General features: G+C 50.7%; 1 protein-coding gene across 14 annotated transcripts in view; it reads left to right on the forward strand.

Annotated features, from left to right (window-relative positions):
• The window catches only part of ctnnd1 (catenin (cadherin-associated protein), delta 1), a 73,811-nt gene that overhangs the window by 14,463 nt on the left and 36,253 nt on the right, over window positions 1–23,095 (forward strand). For 7 of the 14 annotated variants that reach the window (XM_031814669.1, XM_031814658.1, XM_031814659.1 and 4 more), the window contains 17 exons: window positions 10–81; window positions 253–378; window positions 1,579–1,868; window positions 1,976–2,060; window positions 2,152–2,342; window positions 3,660–3,770; window positions 4,831–4,969; window positions 13,957–14,179; window positions 14,300–14,495; window positions 15,341–15,458; window positions 16,071–16,115; window positions 17,714–17,825; window positions 19,235–19,294; window positions 19,659–19,786; window positions 20,316–20,466; window positions 20,925–21,120; window positions 22,892–23,088. In XM_031814669.1, coding sequence (XP_031670529.1) covers window positions 259–378; window positions 1,579–1,868; window positions 1,976–2,060; window positions 2,152–2,342; window positions 3,660–3,770; window positions 4,831–4,969; window positions 13,957–14,179; window positions 14,300–14,495; window positions 15,341–15,458; window positions 16,071–16,115; window positions 17,714–17,825; window positions 19,235–19,294; window positions 19,659–19,786; window positions 20,316–20,466; window positions 20,925–21,120; window positions 22,892–23,088 — 2,362 coding nt within the window. In that variant the 5' untranslated portion in view covers window positions 10–81; window positions 253–258. Of the gene's footprint in view, window positions 1–9; window positions 82–252; window positions 379–1,578; window positions 1,869–1,975; window positions 2,061–2,151; window positions 2,343–3,659; window positions 3,771–4,830; window positions 4,970–13,956; window positions 14,180–14,299; window positions 14,496–15,340; window positions 15,459–16,070; window positions 16,116–17,713; window positions 17,826–18,865; window positions 18,884–19,234; window positions 19,295–19,658; window positions 19,787–20,315; window positions 20,467–20,924; window positions 21,121–22,891; window positions 23,089–23,095 lie in introns of all 14 variants that reach the window. The other 7 variants (XM_031814654.1, XM_031814656.1, XM_031814657.1 and 4 more) reach the window with 3 other exon arrangements.

Here is a 23,095-nt window from a genome sequence, read left to right on the forward strand (position 1 = left end):
GCTCTACAGAATGGGCGTGTTTCTTGTGATGCGGACATAGAGAGGCTCACACTGAACGAGGGATACGTCAACGGGACACATGTAAGCTGTGTGTGTGCCGGAATATGTCTTCCTCTTTGTATCTGTGTGACTGTATGTATCTGTGTGTGTGTGACATGTTTGCCTGTGTTAATTAAGTTTGCGAGTGCATTTATCTGTGTGTGTGTGTTTATATTGTGTGGGTGTAACGGTGTCTGTCTCTCCGTTCTTCAGTACAGGATGGAGCCTGGTCAAGTCGTCCAGGAGACGGTTACCGTGGAGGAGGACCCGCACGAGGTGCCCCCCGTCATCTCTGTGGAAACCAGCGAAGATGGCACCACGCGCCGCACAGAAACTACGGTACTACCTTTACCCTCTCTCTCCCCTGACTCATGTCATCTCCTCCGTGTCTGACACTAACCTCTCTCTCCCCTGACTCATGTCATCTCCTCTGTGTCTGACACTAACCTCTCTCCCCTGACTCATGTCATCTCCTCCGTGTCTGACACTAACCTCTCTCCCCTGACTCATGTCATCTCCTTCGTGTCTGACACTAACCTCTCTCTCCTGACTCCTCGTACGGTCATCTCCTCCGTGTCTGACACTAACCTCTCTCTCCTGACTCCTCGTACGGTCATCTCCTCCGTGTCTGACACTAACCTCTCTCTCCTGACTCCTCGTACGGTCATCTCCTCCGTGTCTGACACTAACCTCTCTCTCCTGACTCCTCGTACGGTTATCTCCTGCGTGTCTGACACTAACCTCTCTCTCCTGACTCCTCGTACGGTCATCTCCTGCGTGTCTGACACTAACCTCTCTCTCCTGACTCCTCGTACGGTCATCTCCTCCGTGTCTGACACTAACCTCTCTCTCCTGACTCCTCGTACGGTCATCTCCTGCGTGTCTGACACTAACCTCTCTCTCCTGACTCCTCGTACGGTCATCTCCTCCGTGTCTGACACTAACCTCTCTCCTGACTCCTCGTACGGTCATCTCCTCCGTGTCTGACACTAACCTCTCTCTCCTGACTCCTCGTACGGTCATCTCCTCCGTGTCTGACACTAACCTCTCTCTCCTGACTCCTCGTACGGTCATCTCCTCCGTGTCTGACACTAACCTCTCTCTCCTGACTCCTCGTACGGTCATCTCCTCCGTGTCTGACACTAACCTCTCTCTCCTGACTCCTCGTACGGTCATCTCCTCCGTGTCTGACACTAACCTCTCTCTCCTGACTCCTCGTACGGTCATCTCCTCCGTGTCTGACACTAACCTCTCTCTCCTGACTCCTCGTACGGTCATCTCCTCCGTGTCTGACACTAACCTCTCTCTCCTGACTCCTCGTAAGGTCATCTCCTCTGTGTCTGACACTAACCTCTCTCTCCTGACTCCTCGTACGGTCATCTCCTGCGTGTCTGACACTAACCTCTCTCTCCTGACTCCTCGTACGGTCATCTCCTCCGTGTCTGACACTAACCTCTCTCTCCTGACTCCTCGTACGGTCATCTCCTCCGTGTCTGACACTAACCTAGTTGTATCTGTTTCTCCTGCCCCTCTCCCCAGGTAAAGAAGGTAGTGAAGACTACCATGACTCGTACAGTCATCCCCTCTGTGTCTGACAACCTCTCCCTGGATGGAGGGGGGTCTATGACAGGTGTAGGGGGTTACACCACCCCCATGGAGCGGGTCTACAGACAGCCAGGTCCTCCCATGGACTACCCCACCAACACCGTGCCCCGAAACTACCACTACGGACCCCCGGGAGGGTACGAGGACTACCGCCAGGGCCCTCCCTCCATAGGGGAGACCTATGCCAGCCTGAGCAGGGGAGCACGCATGGACGACCGCTACAGGTAGGACAGGTGGATCTGTTGTCTCTTTATCCATAGATGTAGAGTTGGGAGACAACGGGTATATCCTCTCCTTTCTCCCTCCTCTCCTCTCTACTTCTCCCCTCCAGGCCAGCTGATGGGTACCGGACCCTGGACTCAGGATACAGAGCCATCAGCAGGAACCAGCTGGACCCATACGCAGCACAGCCACAGGTGTGTTAAATAAAGTGGGTCGTATTGGCAGTGTGTTGTAGCTGTCTGGACTGCAGAATGTGTGTTAACGTGATGATATTGTATTGGTCAGGTGGGTCGTATGGGCAGTGCGTTGGAGCTGTCTGGGATGCCGAGGTTTGTCCCAGAGCCGTACGGTCTGGAGGATGACCAGAGGAGTCTGGGGTATGACGAGGCAGACTACGGCATGGGACCGGCCATCCACTACGGAACAGTACCACGCAACCAACAAGCCTTCAACCACGGACCGCCCCGCAGGACAGGGTACATGTCCCAGTGTGTGTGGAGGGAGTGTGTGCAGTAATGTCTGGTCTCCTTCTCTGTATCCCTGGTTGTTTATTCAGTCAGTGTAGTGTCCGCTCCCTACTAACCCCTACCAGTGTAGTGTCCGCTCCCTACTAACCCCTACCAGTGTAGTGTCCGCTCCCTACTAACCCCTACCAGTGTAGTGTCCGCTCCCTACTAACCCCTACCAGTGTAGTGTCCGCTCCCTACTAACCCCTACCAGTGTAGTGTCCGCTCCCTACTAACCCCTACCAGTGTAGTGTCCGCTCCCTACTAACCCCTACCAGTGTAGTGTCCGCTCCCTACTAACCCCTACCAGTGTAGTGTCCGCTCCCTACTAACCCCTACCAGTGGAGTGTCCGCTCCCTACTAACCCCTACCAGTGGAGTGTCCGCTCCCTACTAACCCCTACCAGTGTAGTGTCCGCTCCCGACTAACCCCTACCAGTGGAGTGTCCGCTCCCGACTAACCCCTACCAGTGGAGTGTCCGCTCCCGACTAACCCCTACCAGTGGAGTGTCCGCTCCCGACTAACCCCTACCAGTGGAGTGTCCGCTCCCGACTAACCCCTACCAGTGGAGTGTCCGCTCCCGACTAACCCCTACCAGTGGAGTGTCCGCTCCCGACTAACCCCTACCAGTGGAGTGTCCGCTCCCGACTAACCCCTACCTGTGGAGTGTCCGCTCCCGACTAACCCCTACCTGTGGAGTGTCCGCTCCCGACTAACCCCTACCTGTGGAGTGTCCGCTCCCGACTAACCCCTACCTGTGGAGTGTCCGCTCCCGACTAACCCCTACCTGTGGAGTGTCCGCTCCCGACTAACCCCTACCTGTGGAGTGTCCGCTCCCGACTAACCCCTACCAGTGGAGTGTCCGCTCCCGACTAACCCCTACCAGTGGAGTGTCCGCTCCCGACTAACCCCTACCAGTGGAGTGTCCGCTCCCGACTAACCCCTACCAGTGGAGTGTCCGCTCCCGACTAACCCCTACCAGTGGAGTGTCCGCTCCCGACTAACCCCTACCAGTGGAGTGTCCGCTCCCGACTAACCCCTACCAGTGGAGTGTCCGCTCCCGACTAACCCCTACCAGTGGAGTGTCCGCTCCCGACTAACCCCTACCAGTGGAGTGTCCGCTCCCGACTAACCCCTACCAGTGGAGTGTCCGCTCCCGACTAACCCCTACCAGTGGAGTGTCCGCTCCCGACTAACCCCTACCAGTGGAGTGTCCGCTCCCGACTAACCCCTACCAGTGGAGTGTCCGCTCCCGACTAACCCCTTACCTCTTCTCTCCCCTCCCAGGAGCTATGAAGGGACTCTGGACGGAGACATGAGTGGAGCAGGGGACATGTACTACTGGGGAGGTGCACCCCTGGCCCAGGGAGAGAGGGGTAGCATGGCCTCCTTGGACAGGTGAGACTCCTTGGTGTTGTATTGTAGATATATCAGGGGTATTCACATCCAAGCCTGCAGGTCCGGACCAGGGCTTAAAATGAACACCCACCACCTGCCAAAGCGGGTACATTTTGTCATTGGTGGGTCAGATGTCTGTTTCACCAGCCATGTTGGTGGGGGCCAAGGCTCCACAGTGCCAGCATTTCACTCACATTTGTGAATAAAAATAGTCAAGTATGATTAAATGCTGCAGTGGCTATTTTCAAAGTATTTCTGCAGTTTTTGTTTCACAGCTGGTAAATGAATCACACAAAGTCAAAGAACTAGGAATCTTATAGCCTATCCCACCTCGCACAGTGTCAGGAGATGAGTGAAAAATTCATTTTTAGAAGCTTTGTGCACCGGCATAAAAGTTGGTCTAATTTTCTTGAAGATGAAGTCTACTGAAGTAAGACTTTGTCCTTGTGTTTCCTGGTTATTTATATTGGTTTTGTTCACAAGTTCGGTTGTTGTTCAATGTTTGAGTTTCAACTGTTAGAGAAGAGAAGACAACCCTGCTGCTTGTCACTCAATCTCACAGGACAAACATTACCGTTACCACGGTAACCTCCTGTCCTTAAAGGGGCAGGGGATCATTTTTGTTGCCAGGTCACTAAAAATGAAATGAAATGAAACAATATACCACATTACTTCTTAACAGTAATACATGTTATTGTTTTAGAAACATTACGAAGCATGCACATCTGTATTTTTGTTTGTGTAATTTTAGGGGAGGAAATATTTTTGATGGTAAAAAAAACTGAGTGGCTGGTAGGTCTTTAAATCTACCTGCCACAGTGGCTGGTGGACCAAAAAGTGCATTTTAGGACTGGTCCTGACCACTGCTGTTTTTCTGTTCTACCTGATAATGAATTGTACCCACCTGGGGTCCCAGGTCTAAGTCAGTCCCTGATTAGAAGGGAGGAATGATATTCAACAGTGGAACTGGATTCAAGGTCCAGATGTGGAATTTGCCTGCACCTACTGTATGTCGCTTTGGATGAAAGTGATGTATATATTCTCTTACCTGATTGGTCAGCACCCTGAGGAAAGGCCCCGCCACTTCCTGGAGACAGCCTGAGCTGCCGGAGGTCATCGCCATGCTCAACTACAGACTGGACCCCGTCAAGAGCAACGCTGCCGCATACCTGCAGCACCTCACCTTTAAGAATGACAAGGTAATATATATATACACCTGCAGCACCTCACCTTTTAAGAACGACATGGTAATATATATATACACCTGCAACACCTCACCTTTAAGAATGACATGGTAATATATATATACACCTGCAGCACCTCACCTTTAAGAACGACAAGGTAATATATATACACCTGCAGCACCTCACCTTTAAGAACGACAAGGTAATATATATATATATATACACCTGCAGCACCTCACCTTTAAGAACGTCAAGGTAATATATATACACCTGCAGCACCTCACCTTTAAGAACAACAAGGTAATGGGCGCGTTCCTCTGCCTAGGTGTTGCTGACGCCTGACAGATCTTACAACGACTGGATCGGTTTACCACATAATATGTTATAGCAATCTGTCAGTCGATGACGTGGCACGTAACCATTGGTTGATGCAACGTCTGAGCAGGGGAATGCAACCTATATATATATATAGATATATCTATATATATATATCTATATATATATATATATATATCTATATATATATATCTATATCTATCTATACTACCTTTTTCTTCTTTATTTGACCTTTATTTAACTAGGCAAGTCAGTAAGAACAAATTCTTATTTTCAATGACGATCTAGGAACAGTGGGTTAACTGCCTGTTCAGGAGCAGAACGACAGATTTGTACCTTGTCAGCTCGGGGATTCAATCTAGCAACCTTTCGGTTACTAGTCCAGCCCTCTAACCTCTAGGCTACCTGCGGCCCCTTCTAAGAACGACAAGGTAATATGTGACTTGCTCTATGATAATCAGTCACATTGACCCCAAAACCATTTGGTGTTTTAGACAGTGCTGGAAAGAAGAGAATGGGAGTTTAATGACCATTTGGTGTTTTAGACAGTGCTGGAAAGAAGAGAATGGGAGTTTAATGACCATTTGGTGTTTTAGACAGTGCTGGAAAGAAGAGAATGGGAGTTTAATGACCATTTGGTGTTTTAGACAGTGCTGGAAAGAAGAGAATGGGAGTTTAATGACCATTTGGTGTTTTAGACAGTGCTGGAAAGAAGAGAATGGGAGTTTAATGACCATTTGGTGTTTTAGACAGTGCTGGAAAGAAGAGAATGGGAGTTTAATGACCATTTGGTGTTTTAGACAGTGCTGGAAAGAAGAGAATGGGAGTGTAATGAGACCAACATGATCTCTACTCCAAACATCCAACCAGTTGCATGTCATTACATGTTGAGTCCCCACACCATGTTTTTCAGAGAAACTAGGTCAAAGTTTGCAGTTACTTTTAAGAACATTATTCAAATAATGAAAACGAAAACACAAAACATGAATTGCAGTAATTCTACAGACAGTGTCTGTCAGCATCGATGTTGCATACACATGTAAACATACAAGCAACAGAATGCATTGGCTGCATTCACTTATGTTCACACTGGTACATACATGACAGAGAATCACTTGGAAAGGCTAAAGGTCACAGCCATAATATATGCAAAGACTACATGCGGCGTGCACGTGTTTGAACATGTACACACACACACACACACGTGCACATCCCATGTCGTCCCTGCACATATTATGGTTGTGACCTTTAGTCTTTCCAAGTCAGATTCCATTCGGAGAGGTTTGGGAGGATAAATAATGAATCAGTTGCCACGTTAAATAATATCTCTTATAATTCCATGTCACAGAGAATGTGTATAGGCTATATTCAAACACATTTTCCCCGTGTGACACCTCCCTGGGGACAGCACATGCAGATGTGACCAAATGACCCTCTCACAAACCAAGGACCCTGACACCCATGACGGTTACACAGAGTAAACAACATCTGAGAAGTGCTAAACCAGAGAAGGGGATGGAGGGGGTGAGAGGTGATACGGGTCAGAGGCATCTCTGGTCTCTAAGCAGCAACTAAAAGGAGAAACGTTAAAGACCATATGAACGCACGGCACCAGAGTACAGACTGACCGTCTCTCTGGGGCTGATTCATGTGGGCTTTGGTTAGTCTTTTCCACTGGTCCACTGGTTTGAGCTGTTCAACGTTCCATACAAATATAAGTGTGAAGGTTTAGGGAGGCACTCGCCATGATCACGCGTCAAAGTTTTGCACTTGGGCCACACAGAGAAGGTCTGAAATGTCGGCATCACTCGGATGTCTGGCCTCTTAAATCCAGGGGTCCATCCTGAGAGTGGCATCGCGTGGACATCTGTCAAAGTGTTGATGTAGTGGATGACTCGCTGAATGTCGTCGTAGGACGGCACCTGTTTGCTGGCGATACAACCACCACACCTCTTCTTCCTTGACACCTTCTAGAACGTTATCACTGAAGTCAGCTTGTCTGCAGAAATTCTGAAACCACAAAGTCAATTATTTAAGTCCTGAACAGTCATTCTGAAAAGCACTTTGTCTCTCTTGGCTAAATACCAGGAAGTTTGAAAAGACCGGCTGAGTGGGCGTGGAGCTTATATTCATGAGCTGGCCTTGACTGACAGCTCTTTGAAAAGCCTTTGAAAAGCAACTTGGATGCAGCGTTGCAGTAAAATCACCTCAAGCAAATGTGGTTAAACACAAAGAACCTCAAACAATATTGCATCAATTATATGTTTATATATATATTTTATACATCTCCCGTTTAGAATGTATTTTGATGTGGTTCACAGCAGCACTGACAGACACCCCCCCCCCCTTCCCTTTGTTCCATGCTGACTGAAGACCCATCTAGCCAGTAACTAGATGTTTTGAAAGAGACCCCCCCTCCCTTTGTTCCATGCTGACTGAAGACCCATCTAGCCAGTAACTAGATGTTTTGAAAGAGACCCCCCCTCCCTTTGTTCCATGCTGACTGAAGACCCATCTAGCCAGTAACTAGATGTTTTGAAAGAGACCCCCCCCCCCCCCCCTTTGTTCCATGCTGACTGAAGACCCATCTAGCCAGTAACTAGATGTTTTGAAAGAGACCCCCCCCCCCTTTGTTCCATGCTGACTGAAGACCCATCTAGCCAGTAACTAGATGTTTTGAAAGAGACCCCCCCCCCCCTTTGTTCCATGCTGACTGAAGACCCATATAGCCAGTAACTAGATGTTTTGAAAGAGACCCCCCCCCCCCCCCTTTGTTCCATGCTGACTGAAGACCCATCTAGCCAGTAACTAGATGTTTTGAAAGAGACCCCCCCCCTCCCTTTGTTCCATGCTGACTGAAGACCCATCTAGCCAGTAACTAGATGTTTTGAAAGAGACCCCCCCCCCCCCCCCCTTTGTTCCATGCTGACTGAAGACCCATCTAGCCAGTAACTAGATGTTTTGAAAGAGACCCCCCCCCCCTTTGTTCCATGCTGACTGAAGACCCATCTAGCCAGTAACTTGATGTTTTGAAAGAGACCCCCCCCCCCCTTCCCTTTGTTCCATGCTGACTGAAGACCCATCTAGCCAGTAACTAGATGTTTTGAAAGAGACCCCCCCCCCCTCCCTTTGTTCCATGCTGACTGAAGACCCATCTAGCCAGTAACTAGATGTTTTGAAAGAGACCCCCCCCCCCCCCCCTTTGTTCCATGCTGACTGAAGACCCATCTAGCCAGTAACTAGATGTTTTGAAAGAGACCCCCCCCCCCTTCCCTTTGTTCCATGCTGACTGAAGACCCATCTAGCCAGTAACTAGATGTTTTGAAAGAGACCCCCCCCCTCCCTTTGTTCCATGCTGACTGAAGACCCATCTAGCCAGTAACTAGATGTTTTGAAAGAGACCCCCCCCCCTCCCTTTGTTCCATGCTGACTGAAGACCCATCTAGCCAGTAACTAGATGTTTTGAAAGAGACCCCCCCCCCCCCCCACCCTTTGTTCCATGCTGACTGAAGACCCATCTAGCCAGTAACTAGATGTTTTGAATGAGACCCCCCCCCCACCCTTTGTTCCATGCTGACTGAAGACCCATCTAGCCAGTAACTAGATGTTTTGAATGAGACCCCCCCCCCCACCCTTTGTTCCATGCTGACTGAAGACCCATCTAGCCAGTAACTAGATGTTTTGAAAGAGACCCCCCCCCTCCCTTTGTTCCATGCTGACTGAAGACCCATCTAGCCAGTAACTAGATGTTTTGAAAGAGACCCCCCCCCTCCCTTTGTTCCATGCTGACTGAAGACTCATCTAGCCAGTAACTAGATGTTTTGAAAGAGACCCCCCCCCTCCCTTTGTTCCATGCTGACTGAAGACCCATCTAGCCAGTAACTAGATGTTTTGAAAGAGACCCCCCCCCCCCCCTTTGTTCCATGCTGACTGAAGACCCATCTAGCCAGTAACTTGATGTTTTGAAAGAGACCCCCCCCCCCCCCTTCCCTTTGTTCCATGCTGACTGAAGACCCATCTAGCCAGTAACTAGATGTTTTGAAAGAGACCCCCCCCCCTCCCTTTGTTCCATGCTGACTGAAGACCCATCTAGCCAGTAACTAGATGTTTTGAAAGAGACCCCCCCCCCCCCCCCCCCTTTGTTCCATGCTGACTGAAGACCCATCTAGCCAGTAACTAGATGTTTTGAAAGAGACCCCCCCCCCCCCCCCCCCCTTTGTTCCATGCTGGCTGAAGACCCATCTAGCCAGTAACTTGATGTTTTGAAAGAGACCCCCCCCCCCCCCCCCCCTTCCCTTTGTTCCATGCTGACTGAAGACCCATCTAGCCAGTAACTAGATGTTTTGAAAGAGACCCCCCCCCCCCTCCCTTTGTTCCATGCTGACTGAAGACCCATCTAGCCAGTAACTAGATGTTTTGAAAGAGACCCCCCCCCTCCCTTTGTTCCATGCTGACTGAAGACCCATCTAGCCAGTAACTAGATGTTTTGAAAGAGACCCCCCCCCCCCACCCTTTGTTCCATGCTGACTGAAGACCCATCTAGCCAGTAACTAGATGTTTTGAATGAGACCCCCCCCCCACCCTTTGTTCCATGCTGACTGAAGACCCATCTAGCCAGTAACTAGATGTTTTGAAAGAGACCCCCCCCCCTCCCTTTGTTCCATGCTGACTGAAGACCCATCTAGCCAGTAACTAGATGTTTTGAAAGAGACCCCCCCCCCCTCCCTTTGTTCCATGCTGACTGAAGACCCATCTAGCCAGTAACTAGATGTTTTGAAAGAGACCCCCCCCCCCTCCCTTTGTTCCATGCTGACTGAAGACCCATCTAGCCAGTAACTAGATGTTTTGAAAGAGACCCCCCCCCCTCCCTTTGTTCCATGCTGACTGAAGACCCATCTAGCCAGTAACTAGATGTTTTGAAAGAGACCCCCCCCCCCTCCCTTTGTTCCATGCTGACTGAAGACCCATCTAGCTAGTAACTAGATGTTTTGAAAGAGACCCCCCCCCCCTCCCTTTGTTCCATGCTGACTGAAGACCCATCTAGCCAGTAACTAGATGTTTTGAAAGAGACCCCCCCCCCCCACCCTTTGTTCCATGCTGACTGAAGACCCATCTAGCCAGTAACTAGATGTTTTGAAAGAGACCCCCTCCCTTTGTTCCATGCTGACTGAAGACCCATCTAGCCAGTAACTAGATGTTTTGAAAGAGACCCCTCCCCCCTCCCTTTGTTCCATGCTGACTGAAGACCCATCTAGCCAGTAACTAGATGTTTTGAAAGAGACCCCCCCCCCCCCCTCCCTTTGTTCCATGCTGACTGAAGACCCATCTAGCCAGTAACTAGATGTTTTGAAAGAGACCCCCCCCCCTCCCTTTGTTCCATGCTGACTGAAGACCCATCTAGCCAGTAACTAGATGTTTTGAAAGAGACCCCCCCCTCCCTTTGTTCCATGCTGACTGAAGACTCATCTAGCCAGTAACTAGATGTTTTGAAAGAGACCCCCCCCCCCTCCCTTTGTTCCATGCTGACTGAAGACCCATCTAGCCAGTAACTAGATGTTTTGAAAGAGACCCCACCTCCCTTTGTTCCATGCTGACTGAAGACCCATCTAGCCAGTAACTAGATGTTTTGAAAGAGACCCCCCCCCCCCCCTCCCTTTGTTCCATGCTGACTGAAGACCCATCTAGCCAGTAACTAGATGTTTTGAAAGAGCCCCCCCCCCCTCCCTTTGTTCCATGCTGACTGAAGACCCATCTAGCCAGTAACTAGATGTTTTGAAAGAGACCCCCCCCCCTCCCTTTGTTCCATGCTGACTGAAGACCCATCTAGCCAGTAACTAGATGTTTTGAAAGAGACCCCCCCCCCCCCCTCCCTTTGTTCCATGCTGACTGAAGACCCATCTAGCCAGTAACTAGATGTTTTGAAAGAGACCCCCCCCTCCCTTTGTTCCATGCTGACTGAAGACCCATCTAGCCAGTAACTAGATGTTTTGAAAGAGACCCCCCCCCCCCCTCCCTTTGTTCCATGCTGACTGAAGACCCATCTAGCCAGTAACTAGCGAACACCAGACACGGATGAAAGGGTAAACTCTAATTATATTTGCCATAGATGAATAGGGTAAACTCTAATTATACTTGTCATAGATGAATAGGGTAAACTCTAATTATATTTGTCATAGATGAATAGGGTAAACTCTAATTATATTTGTCATAGATGAATAGGGTAAACTCTAATTATACTTGTCATAGATGAATAGGGTAAACTCTAATTATACTTGTCATAGATGAATAGGGTAAACTCTAATTATATTTGTCATAGATGAATAGGGTAAACTCTAATTATATTTGTCATAGATGAATAGGGTAAACTCTAATTATATTTGCTGGCACGAGTAGCGTTCAAACATGGAACAAAACCAGGAACACGAGTAGCGTTCAGACATGGAACAAAACCAGGAACACGAGTAGCGTTCAGACATGGAACAAAACCAGGAACACGAGTAGCATTCAGACGGGGAACAAAACCAGGAACACAAGTAGCATTCAGATAGGGAACATATAAACAGAAACAATAAGGGCTGGGGAAGGAACCCAAGGGAGTGACCGATAGGGGAGGTCATCAGGAAGGTCATGGAGTCTCATGAAGTGCAGGTGCGCGTAACGATGGTGGCTGGTGTGTGTAATGACTGCACTGGTGACAACGAGCGCCAGAGAGGAGGAGCGCGAGTAGACGGGACATTACCCCAATCATGTGACGAATAAACATTTATTTGATTTGACACGGAAATACATCCCCACTTCTCTCTCATGGTCAGTCACTCACTCAACTACAAACAGTACTAGTGACATAGCAATCTGGGTTGTATGGGCAGAACATCCCCACTTCTCTCTCATGGTCAGTCACTCACTCAACTACAAACACTACTAGTGACATAGCAATCTGGGTTGCATGGGCAGAACATCCTCCACTTCACTCACTCGTGTGTATTAAAGCCAAGTGTGTGTGTGTGTGTGTGTACACAAGGTAATATATACACCTATAGCACCTCACCTTTAAGAACGACAAGGTCATATCTTTATCTATACACACTTAGTTTATATACACAAACAGAACCGGCAGCACCTCACCTTCACACCCACAGCCTTAAAGCCCCTTGCATATCGATCTCAATTACCTCGTCCCCCTGCACATCGACTCCATACTGGTACCCTGTTTATATAGCCATGTTATCATTACTCTTTATGTATTTATATACTTTTCTATCATTTTTCCTATTTTCTCTGTCTGCATTGTTGGGAAGGGCCCGTAAGTAAGCATTTCACTGTTAGTCTACACTTGTTGTTTATGAAGCATGTGAGGAATAAAATTAGATTTGATTCCCCACGCACCCTTTATCTAGTCAAACACAGCCATGCTGCAGGCTACCTAGCTACTGTCTTTCATGTCAGAATGAGAGCAACACACAACCACCAACACTTCCTCCCTCATTCGCTCTCCTCTCCCCCTTCTCTCTCCCTCTCCCCTTTCCCTTCCCTCTCTCCCCCTTCCCTCTCCTTTCCCTCTCCTCTCTCACCCTTCCCTCTCCTTTCCCTCTCCTCTCTCACCCTTCCCTCTCCTCGTTCCCTCTCCTCTCTCACCCTTCCCTCTCCTCGTTCCCTCTCCTCTCTCACCCTTCCCTCTCCTCGTTCCCTCTCCTCTCTCACCCTTCCCTCTCCTCGTTCCCTCTCCTCTCTCACCCTTCCCTCTCCTCGTTCCCTCTCCTCTCTTACCCTTCCCTCTCCTCGTTCCCTCTCCTCTCTCACCCTTCCCTCTCCTCGTTCCCTCTCCTCTCTCACCCTTCCCTCTCCTCGTTCCCTCTCCTCTCTCACCCTTCCCTCTCCTCGTTCCCTCTCCTCTCTCACCCTTCCCTCTCCTCGTTCCCTCTCCTCTCTCACCCTTCCCTCTCCTCGTTCCCTCTCCTCTCTCACCCTTCCCTCTCCTCGTTCCCTCTCCTCTCTCACCCTTCCCTCTCCTCGTTCCCTCTCCTCTCTCACCCTTCCCTCTCCTCGTTCCCTCTCCTCTCTCACCCTTCCCTCTCCTCGTTCCCTCTCCTCTCTCACCCTTCCCTCTCCTCGTTCCCTCTCCTCTCTCACCCTTCCCTCTCCTCGTTCCCTCTCCTCTCTCACCCTTCCCTCTCCTCGTTCCCCTCTCCTCTCTCACCCTTCCCTCCTCCTCGTTCCCTCTCCTCTCTCACCCTTCCCTCTCCTCGTTCCCTCTCCTCTCTCACCCTTCCCTCTCCCTCGTTCCCTCTCCTCTCTCACCCTTCCCTCTCCTCGTTCCCTCTCCTCTCTCACCCTTCCCCTCTCCTCGTTCCCTCTCCTCTCTCACCCTTCCCTCTCCTCGTCCCTCTCCTCTCTCACCCTTCCCTCTCCTCGTTCCCTCTCCTCTCTCACCCTTCCCTCTCCTCGTTCCCTCTCCTCTCTCCCCTCTCCTCTCTCCCCTCTCCTCTCTCCCCCTCTCCTCTCTCCCCCTCTCCTCTCTCCCCCTCTCCCCTCTCCTCCCCTCTCCCCTTCCCTCCCCTCTCCCCTCCACTCTCCTCCATCCCCTCTCCTCTCCCCCTTCCCTCCCCTCCTCTCTCCCCTCTCCTCTCTCCCCCTCTCTTCCCTCCCCTCTCCTCTCTCCCCTCCAGGTGAAGACAGATGTCCGTCGTATGAAAGGTATCCCATCCCTGGTGTCCATGTTAGACAACCCTAAGAAGGAGGTCCACCACGCCGCCTGCGGAGCGCTCAAAAACATCTCTTACGGACGAGACCCTGACAATAAGATCGCCATCAAGAACTGTGATGGAGTACCGGCCCTGGTCAGACTGCTGAGGAAGACCAGAGACCAGGACCTGACCGATACTATCACAGGTAATACAACTGCAGTTACTACTAGTGTACTACTGCGGTTACTACTAGTGTACTACTGCGGTAAGTGGGAGATGGTAGTGTGTGGTGGTGATGATGATAATCCATCACCCTCTTCCTCAGGCACGCTGTGGAACTTGTCGTCTCACGACTCAGTGAAGATGGAGATCGTTGACCACGCCCTGCACGCCCTCTCAGACGAGGTGATGGTAGCTCACTCGGGCTGGGAGAGAGGGAACGAGGCAGGAGGAGAGGAGAACCTCAAACCACGACACCTGGAGTGGGAGACGTCCCTCACCAACACAGCTGGCTGCCTGAGGTACGGAGAGGGAGAGGGAGAGAGGGAGAGAGGGAGAGAGAGAGAGAGAGAGAATGTTTTATGCTTCAACATCGACCGTAGAATTGCAACATATTAATTCTTAATGATTTTATTGGTCTTTTTCCATTCTGATGGTTTTATACTCAACCCAGCTAGGACCAAACTGACTGTGAAGTCGTCCAATTTGTCAAACTTTTCATTTGAACTTAGGCACTGTATCAAAATATCATGATAGACGATATTGTAAAAATACATACCAATATTGAAGATGTGTCAGCCAGCCATAAAACAGTACTGTATCGTCCATTTAGTGACTGGTAGCTGTGTGTTGGTCTTGCAGTGTGTGTGTGTGCATGTCTGTACAGGTGTGCCTGAGGAATTCCCAGAAGGTAGGGCAGAGTGGGAATGTGCTGTGTTCCCCAGTGGGTGTGTCTGTCTCTGTTAAAGGCAGGCTACAACACAATGACTGGCCCAGTAACCTGATCTACGATCTCACTGTCCTCTCACTCACTGGAGTTTAACAACCACAGGCTTGCATCCTAAATGGCCCCCTATCCCCTATATGGGCATCCCTAACATTAGTGCATCACATAGAGAATAGGGTGCTTTTTGGGACGTGGACACACGCTTTCAGACTTTCAGTCTCTGCAACACACTGACATAGGACCACTCAGTGTTTTATTACTAATGGTTGTGTGCTGGAATCCTTATGTGGCCACTGTTTGTAGCCACTCTCATTCCTCACTCTGTCTCTTGGTCTCTGCCCATTTCCCCCCTGTTTCTGTATTGCTTGTTTGTTTTTTCTCACACACCTTCTCTACCTCCCACCGCTCTCTCTAAAACAGGAACGTGAGCTCAGAGCGCAGTGAGGCCAGGAGGAAGCTGAGAGAGTGCACAGGATTGGTCGACTCGCTCATGTACATTGTCCAATCACAGATCAACCTGAAAGACGTGGACAACAAGGTGTGCACGCACACACTGCTGTTTTATCTTGTGATCCTGAACTTTGATTGTGTCCGCATGTATTTTAATCCTGTTCTCCTTTTCCTTCGTCTTATCCCCCCCCCCTCTCTCTCCCTCCCTCACCCTCCCTCCCTCCCTCCCTCCCTCCCTCCCTCACCCTCCCTCCCTCCCTCCCTCCCTCCCTCCCTCCCTCCCTCCCTCCCTCCCTCCCTCCCTCCCTCCCTCCCTCCCTCCCTCCCTCCCTCCCTCCCTCCCTCCCTCACCCACCCTCCCTCCCTCCCTCCCTCCCTCCCTCCCTCCCTCCCCTCCTCCTCACCCTCCCTCCCTCTCTCTCCCTCCCTCCCTCCCTCCCTCCCTCCCTCCCTCCCTCCCTCCCTCCCTCCCTCCCTCCCTCCCTCCCTCCCTCCCTCCCTCCTCCCTCCCTCCCTCCCTCCCTCCCTCCCTCCCTCCCTCCCTCCCTCCCTCCCTCCCTCCCTCCCTCCCTCCCTCCCTCCCTCACCCTCTCTCTCTCTCTCTCTCCCACCCTCCCTCTCTCTCTCCCTCCCTCCCTCTCTCTCTCCCTCACCCTCCCTCTCTCTCTCTCCCTCCCTCACCCTCCCTGTCTGTCTCCAGCTGATAGAGAACAGTATGTGTCTGCTGAGGAATCTGTCCTATCAGGTATTGTTGTAGTTTATATTGTTGTCCTTTCTGTTTCTTTCTACAGTGTTTCATCCTGCCTTTTTAGTATTGTGTTGTGACCTTTTGAATTGTACTTTAAAGAGATTCTCTGGTACTTCTGTAGACTTTTTAGCCAGTAGTTCTTAGTGTTGCATGGTATACCCAAACTTCTGTACTTTTTCCGATAGCAGCACATGACAAACGGCTCGGTCCTAGATAAAGGTACTTCTGTCAAATGAGTGTCACGTCATCTACTGATTGAGAGAGGATCAAGTTAGTTAATCAGCGCAGCCAAGGTCCCCTTATGACGTGAGAGCACGGTGCCCACTCCACTTCCCCGTGGCTAACACTAGCCTGTTCCACTTTCCCGTGGCTAACACTAGCCTGTTCCACTTCCCCGTGGCTAACACTAGCCTGTTCCACTTCCCCGTGGCTAACACTAGCCTGTTCCACTTCCCCGTGGCTAACACTAGCCTGTTCCACTTCCCCGTGGCTAACACTAGCCTGTTCCACTTCCCCGTGGCTAACACTAGCCTGTTCCACTTCCCCGTGGCTAACACTAGCCTGTTCCACTTCCCCGTGGCTAACACTAGCCTGTTCCACTTCCCCGTGGCTAACACTAGCCTGTTCTGAGGAAACACTGATTGTGACCAAAACCTTAATTCCTTCACGTCTGTCCCAGTCAAGATCCTATTTGCTCGAGCCTTGAACTGGCTGTGTGTGAGAATAATGTCATGGGTCTTAAAGAGAGACACTGCTATCAAATAAAGAGATTTCTTCTTCTATGCAAATATTGTTGATCAGTACAATAAAGTAAGTCCCAAATGGAAGGGAAACGATTGTTTTTTCATCTGCAGCACCATGAAATCAGCCAGAAAGCTCTACCTCAATTCATGGTCACGCTGCTATTCAATATGCATTCAGCTGCATTGTGAATACACCTAGACTACATCTTGATTTGCCCAGTTTATCAATAGAGATTTACCATTCAAATACATTATTACCATGATGTTATGTAGTTAGATTAGTAAAATAGATTGTATAATTCATTCATTAACGCATACATTCAAAAATAAAACATTTTATATCAAACTCGAAGATCTGTCTGGTTCAAGTGCCATTCTGTGACTTTGGCCATGGTATTGTTTTAGTACTGTATGGAGTATTGTGATACTTAACCTGGTGTCTGTATGGAAGTTGAACTTTTAGCATGGTGACAACACTGTTCACAGTTGTGAAAGTAGTGCTCAAGAGCCAGAAGTGGTCCCTCGGCTCTCACTCTGCTGTGTGTGCATCTTGCTAGCTGTCACTCAAATCGCGAGGGGCTGAAGCTCATTGGCTAGAACTTGAAATGCTAGGGGGCTGACCCACATGGAGGGAAAATGGCACAGTATAGTTCCAGAAAAAGTTGCTTTCAAACTAGGGATTTCGTGGCTAATTGAGTTAAGACAGTAATTCTGCTCCTCGATTCTGAATGTTGACACATCGGCCCAAAGCCGGAGGGGTAAAGAACATACTGAGTAGGCACCAAGGTTTCACAGCATGTCTTTAAATAAGTAATATTATACTATATGATTGTAAACTTGACTTGACCTTAGGTTCACCGGGAGGTGCCGGGCGCTGAGCGCTACCAGGAAGCCATGTCCCTCAACCAGGGCCCCGCCCCCTCCACTGGAAAGACCAACCGCTTCAGCTCCCGCAGAGGCAAAGGTCAGTGTGTGTCTGTGTGTTTGCGCGGGTGCCTGTGTCTGTCTGTCTGTCTTGTTTGTGTGAGTGAGAGAGTGTTTATATTTTCTGTCTGGAAGGAAGGCAGATGGAGAGTGAGAGTGATGCAATTGTTGACTTTAGTGTGTGTGTGTGTGTACACAGTATAGTGACAGTGTAGCAGGAAAGAGAGACAGCAGAGAACCAGTGGTTGGCCTGGGATGTTGAATGCTATTTACCCCCATCCTAAAGAATGTTCAGTCTGTGTATCTGTGATGGAAATGATTTGTTTCTCTATTTATGAACAGACATTTTGTTTTTGATGGTTTGTCTTTGTGCTGGTGTGGATGTTGGTGTGTGTTGTTGCTGGTGTGGATGTTGGTGTGTTGTTGATGGTTTGTCTTTGTGCTGGTGTGGATGTTGGTGTGTTGTTGCTGGCGTGGATGTTGGTGTGTTGTTGATGGTTTGTCTTTGTGCTGGTGTGGATGTTGGTGTGTTGTTGCTGGCGTGGATGTTGGTGTGTTGTTGATGGTTTGTCTTTGTGCTGGTGTGGATGTTGGTGTGTTGTTGCTGGCGTGGATGTTGGTGTGTTGTTGCTGGCGTGGATGTTGCTGTGTGTTGTTGATGGTTTGTCTTTGTGCTGGTGTGGATGTTGGTGTGTGTTGATGGTTTGTCTTTGTGCTGGTGTGGATGTTGGTGTGTGTTGATGGTTTGTCTTTGTGCTGGTGTGGATGTTGGTGTGTGTTGATGGTTTGTCTTTGTGCTGGTGTGGATGTTGGTGTGTGTTGATGGTTTGTCTTTGTGCTGGTGTGGATGTTGGTGTGTTGATGGTTTGTCTTTGTGCTGGTGTGGATGTTGGTGTGTTTTTGCTGCGATAGTTTCTAATCTAATCCTACATTTGATCTATGCTGGTGCTTTGGTGGGAGGAGGTGTCTTGGTGGCTGGGTCACTGCTGCTGTTCTCACTTGACTCAAATGATCTTCCTCTCTCCTCCTCCTATCATTTAAAACCTCCCTCGTTCTGCTCTCCTCTCTGCTGTGGAACAGATGACTGGTGTTCTAAAGGTAAGCTCTGACCTCTGCTTGTCTGCTGGTTAGAGCATTAATTAGCACTGGCTAATGATGTGTCAGTCTCCTAACTCTATGCATGCATTGTCATGCTCTCTGCTGTCTCCTAGAGGACGATGTGTGTAAGAGACAGTGTGCAGCATGTGTGTGTGTGAGTCTGTGTTAGCATGTGTGCTCCTACCTAGTGGCTTTTTCAGTGGCTCACAGAGCTGTGTGGTTCTAGAGAACCATAGCGGTTAGAGGGTTCTAGAGCACCGTAGTGGGCGGGGGGTTCTGGAGCGCCGTAGTGGGGGGGTTTATTGAGTGTTCTGTGTGTCTGTTTCTCAGTGTTCTGATGTTCTGTTGCAGGGAGAAATGAAGACGGAGCAGATATGATTGACATTCCAAAGAGGACTACACCTGCCAAAGGTAACACAGTATAAAGTGGCATCATGTAGACTGGAATATGCATGTTTCTCCTGTCCACTCATCTGTTGTACTGATCTGAAAGAAGTGACCAGGTGACAGCTAAGCCAGCCTAATGAGCTTCCATCACATTGTCTTCACCTGTGAAGTTTTTTTCCCCAATCATGCTGCTTTCAAGACAACTGGGAAACGAGGTCAAATCATGTCAGTGATCTTCAGTTCTGAAGTTCCGAGCTCCCCCCAGCTCCCAGTTCTCCTGAACTCACTGAAGTCTGAGATTTATGAATGCAGCAACAGTGCAGGTGAAAATGAGAAGACGATGAGATGTCTCCGTGTTTCTAACACCTCTCCCTCCGTGTCTCTCCAGGTTATGAGTTGTTGTTCCAGCCAGAGGTGGTGCGTGTCTACACCTCTCTGCTGAAGGAGAGTAAGAACCCCACCGTGCTGGAAGCCTCCGCCGGAGCCGTGCAAAACCTGTGTGCCGGACGCTGGACCGTGAGTCAACCACAACACCACCACACACCTTGAGACACCACGGCCTGTTAGTTTAACCCAAACACAACCACCACCAGGCCCAACACCACCACACACCTTGAGACACCACGAGCTGTTAGTTTAACCCAACCACCAGCAGGTCCAACACCACCACACACCTTGAGACACCACGGCCTGTTAGTTTAACCCAAACACAACCACCATCAGACACATCCCTTTCAGCCTCCTTACTTGACCTGTAACAGAAACCCTTTACACCTGGACCGTAAGTCAATCACAGTATAATCACAAACTCCACCTCCAACCCAGACACCACCTTTCTAGACCCTTGTTAAACAACAGTCTAGTACTCAAAACAGTCTGTCCATTTCCTGAACACAAATACACTACAATAATCATTGATCTGTATGTATTCTCTCTCTCTGTCTCAGTATGGGTGGTATAATCGATCTCTATGTATTCTCTCTCTCTCTCTGTCTCAGTATGGGCGGTATAATTGATCTCTCTGTATTCTCTCTCTCTGTGTCAGTATGGGCGGTATATCCGTGCGTTGTTGCGTCAGGAGAAGGGTCTTCCCATGATGACAGAGCTGTTGGCCCATGGCAACGACCGGGTGGTGAGGGCCATGTCTGGAGCTCTGAGGAACCTGGCTATCGACGCTCGCAACAGAGACCTGCTCGGTTAGTACTGTTTCTGTGGAAGTGTTTTTCCCTCTCCCTGTTTCTCTTGCTCTCTCTCTTTCTCTTGCTCTGTCTCTCTCTCTTTCTCTTTTTTTCTCTTTCTCTTTTTTTCTCTTTCTCTTTCTCTTTTTCTCTCTCTCTCTCTCTCTCTTTTTCTCTCTCTCTCTCTCTTTTTCTCTCTCTCTTTTTCTCTCTCTCTCTCTCTCTTCTCTCTTTCTCTTGCTCTCTCTCTTTCTCTTGCTCTCTCTCTTTCTCTTGCTCTGTCTCTCTCTCTTGCTCTCTCTTCTCTTGCTCTCTCTCTTTCTCTTGCTCTGTCTCTCTCTCTTTCTCTCTCTCTCTCTCTCTCTCTCTTCTTTCTCTTTTCTCTCTCTTCTCTCTCTCTCTCTGTGTGTGTGTCTCTGAGCCAACCTGTGTTATTAAATACTACAGCTATGTCTCTCTAACTCTGGTCTCTGTAGGTAAACATGCAGTTCCCCACCTGGTATCCAACCTGCCTGGTGGGGGTCAGAGCCAGCCTGTGAGGGCTCTGTCAGAGGAGACGGTGGTGTCTGTACTGAGCACCCTTCATGAGGTTCTGGGCTCCAGCCTGGATGCTGCCAAGATCCTCAGAGCCTCGCAGGGCATCGAGAGACTGGTGCTCATCAATAAGGATGGGTAAGCTGGTGTGTGTGAGACAAAAAGAGGTGCATGTGTCTCTTTCCATCAGTCTGGATGATGTTGAACAGGAGTGTCAAACTCAGTCTCTGGTGGGCTGAGGGTCTGCAGGGTTTCTCCCTTTTACTGATCAATTACACACTAATTGAAAGGAAAAACTGGGACTGGGGGGGTGTAATTGATCTCCCCCCGGGGACTGGGGGGTGTAGTTGACCTCCCTCCGGGGTCAAATGGAATGAGAGGGGTGTAGTTGACCTCCCTCTGGGGTCAAATGGAATGACAGGGGTGTAGTTGACCTCCCTCCGGGGTGGACTGGGGGGTGTAGTTGACCTCCCTCCGGGGTGGACTGGGGGGTGTAGTTGACCTCCCTCCGGGGTGGACTGGGGGGTGTAGTTGACCTCCCTCCGGGGAGAATGGGGGGTGTAGTTGACCTCCACCCGGGGTGGACTGGGGGGTGTAGTTGACCTCCCTCCGGGGTGGACTGGGGGTGTAGTTGACCTCCCTCCGTGGTGGACTGGGGGGTGTAGTTGACCTCCCTCCGTGGTGGACTGGGGGGTGTAGTTGACCTCCCTCCGGGGTGGGCTGGGGGGTGTAGTTGACCTCCCTCCGGGGTGGACTGGGGGGTGTAGTTGACCTCCCTCCGGGGTGGACTGGGGGGGGGTGTAGTTGATCTCCCTCCGGGGTGGACTGGGGGGGGGTGTAGTTGATCTCCCTCCGGGGTGGACTGGGGGGGTGTAGTTGATCTCCCTCCGGGGTGGACTGGGGGGGGGTGTAGTTGTTCTCCCTCCGGGGTGGACTGGGGGGGTGTAGTTGACCTCCCTCCGGGGTGGACTGGGGGGGTGTAGTTGACCTCCCTCCGGGGTGGACTGGGGGGGTGTAGTTGACCTCCCTCCGGGGTGGACTGGGGGGGGTGTAGTTGACCTCCCTCCGGGTGGACTGGGGGGGTGTAGTTGACCTCCCTCCGGGGTGGACTGGGAGGGGTGTAGTTGACCTCCCTCCGGGGTGGACTGGGAGGGGTGTAGTTGACCTCCCTCCGGGTGGACGGAGGGGTGTAGTTGACCTCCCTCCGGGGTGGACTGGGGGGGTGTAGTTGACCTCCCTCCGGGGTGGAATGGGAGGGGTGTAGTTGACCTCCCTCCGGGGTGGAATGGGAGGGGTGTAGTTGACCTCCCTCCGGGGTGGACTGGGGGGGGGTGTAGTTGATCTCCCTCCGGGGTGGACTGGGGGGGTGTAGTTGACCTCCCTCCGGGGTGGAATGGGGGGGTGTAGTTGACCTCCTTCCGGGGTGGACTGGGGGGGGGGTGTAGTTGACCTCCCTCCGGGGTGGAATGGGGGGGTGTAGTTGACCTCCCTCCGGGGTGGAATGGGGGGGTGTAGTTGACCTCCTTCCGGGGTGGACTGGGGGGGGGTGTAGTTGACCTCCCTCCGGGGTGGAATGGGGGGGGTGTAGTTGACCTCCCTCCGGGGTGGACTGGGGGGGTGTAGTTGACCTCCCTCCGGGGTGGAATGGGGGGGTGTAGTTGACCTCCCTCCGGGGTGGACTGGGGGATGTAGTTGACCTCCCTCCGGGGTGGACTGGGGGGGGTGTAGTTGACCTCCCTCCGGGGTGGAATAGGGGGGTGTAGTTGACCTCCCTCCGGGGTGGAATGGGGGGGTGTAGTTGACCTCCCTCCGGGGTGGACTGGGGGGGGGGGGGGGGGTGTAGTTGAATCATCTCTTTCTGTTTGATGCTGTTTCTCTTTCTGAGTCCTCCAGTTCTCTCTCCTGATAGGAACCGGTCAGAGCGAGAGGTGCGTGGTGCCGGCCTGATACTCCAGTTAGTTTGGGGCTATAAGGAGTTGAGGAAGACCCTGGAGAAGGATGGCTGGAAGAAGACAGACTTCATGGTGAACCTCAACCCGCCCAACAGCACCCAGCCCCGGGTCAACGGAGGATATGAAGACAGTACGCTGCCGCTCATAGACAGGGGTGAGAC

Source organism: Oncorhynchus kisutch, unplaced genomic scaffold, assembly GCF_002021735.2.
Source record: "Oncorhynchus kisutch isolate 150728-3 unplaced genomic scaffold, Okis_V2 Okis07a-Okis12b_hom, whole genome shotgun sequence".
In the NCBI taxonomy this organism is placed as follows: domain Eukaryota; kingdom Metazoa; phylum Chordata; class Actinopteri; order Salmoniformes; family Salmonidae; genus Oncorhynchus; species Oncorhynchus kisutch.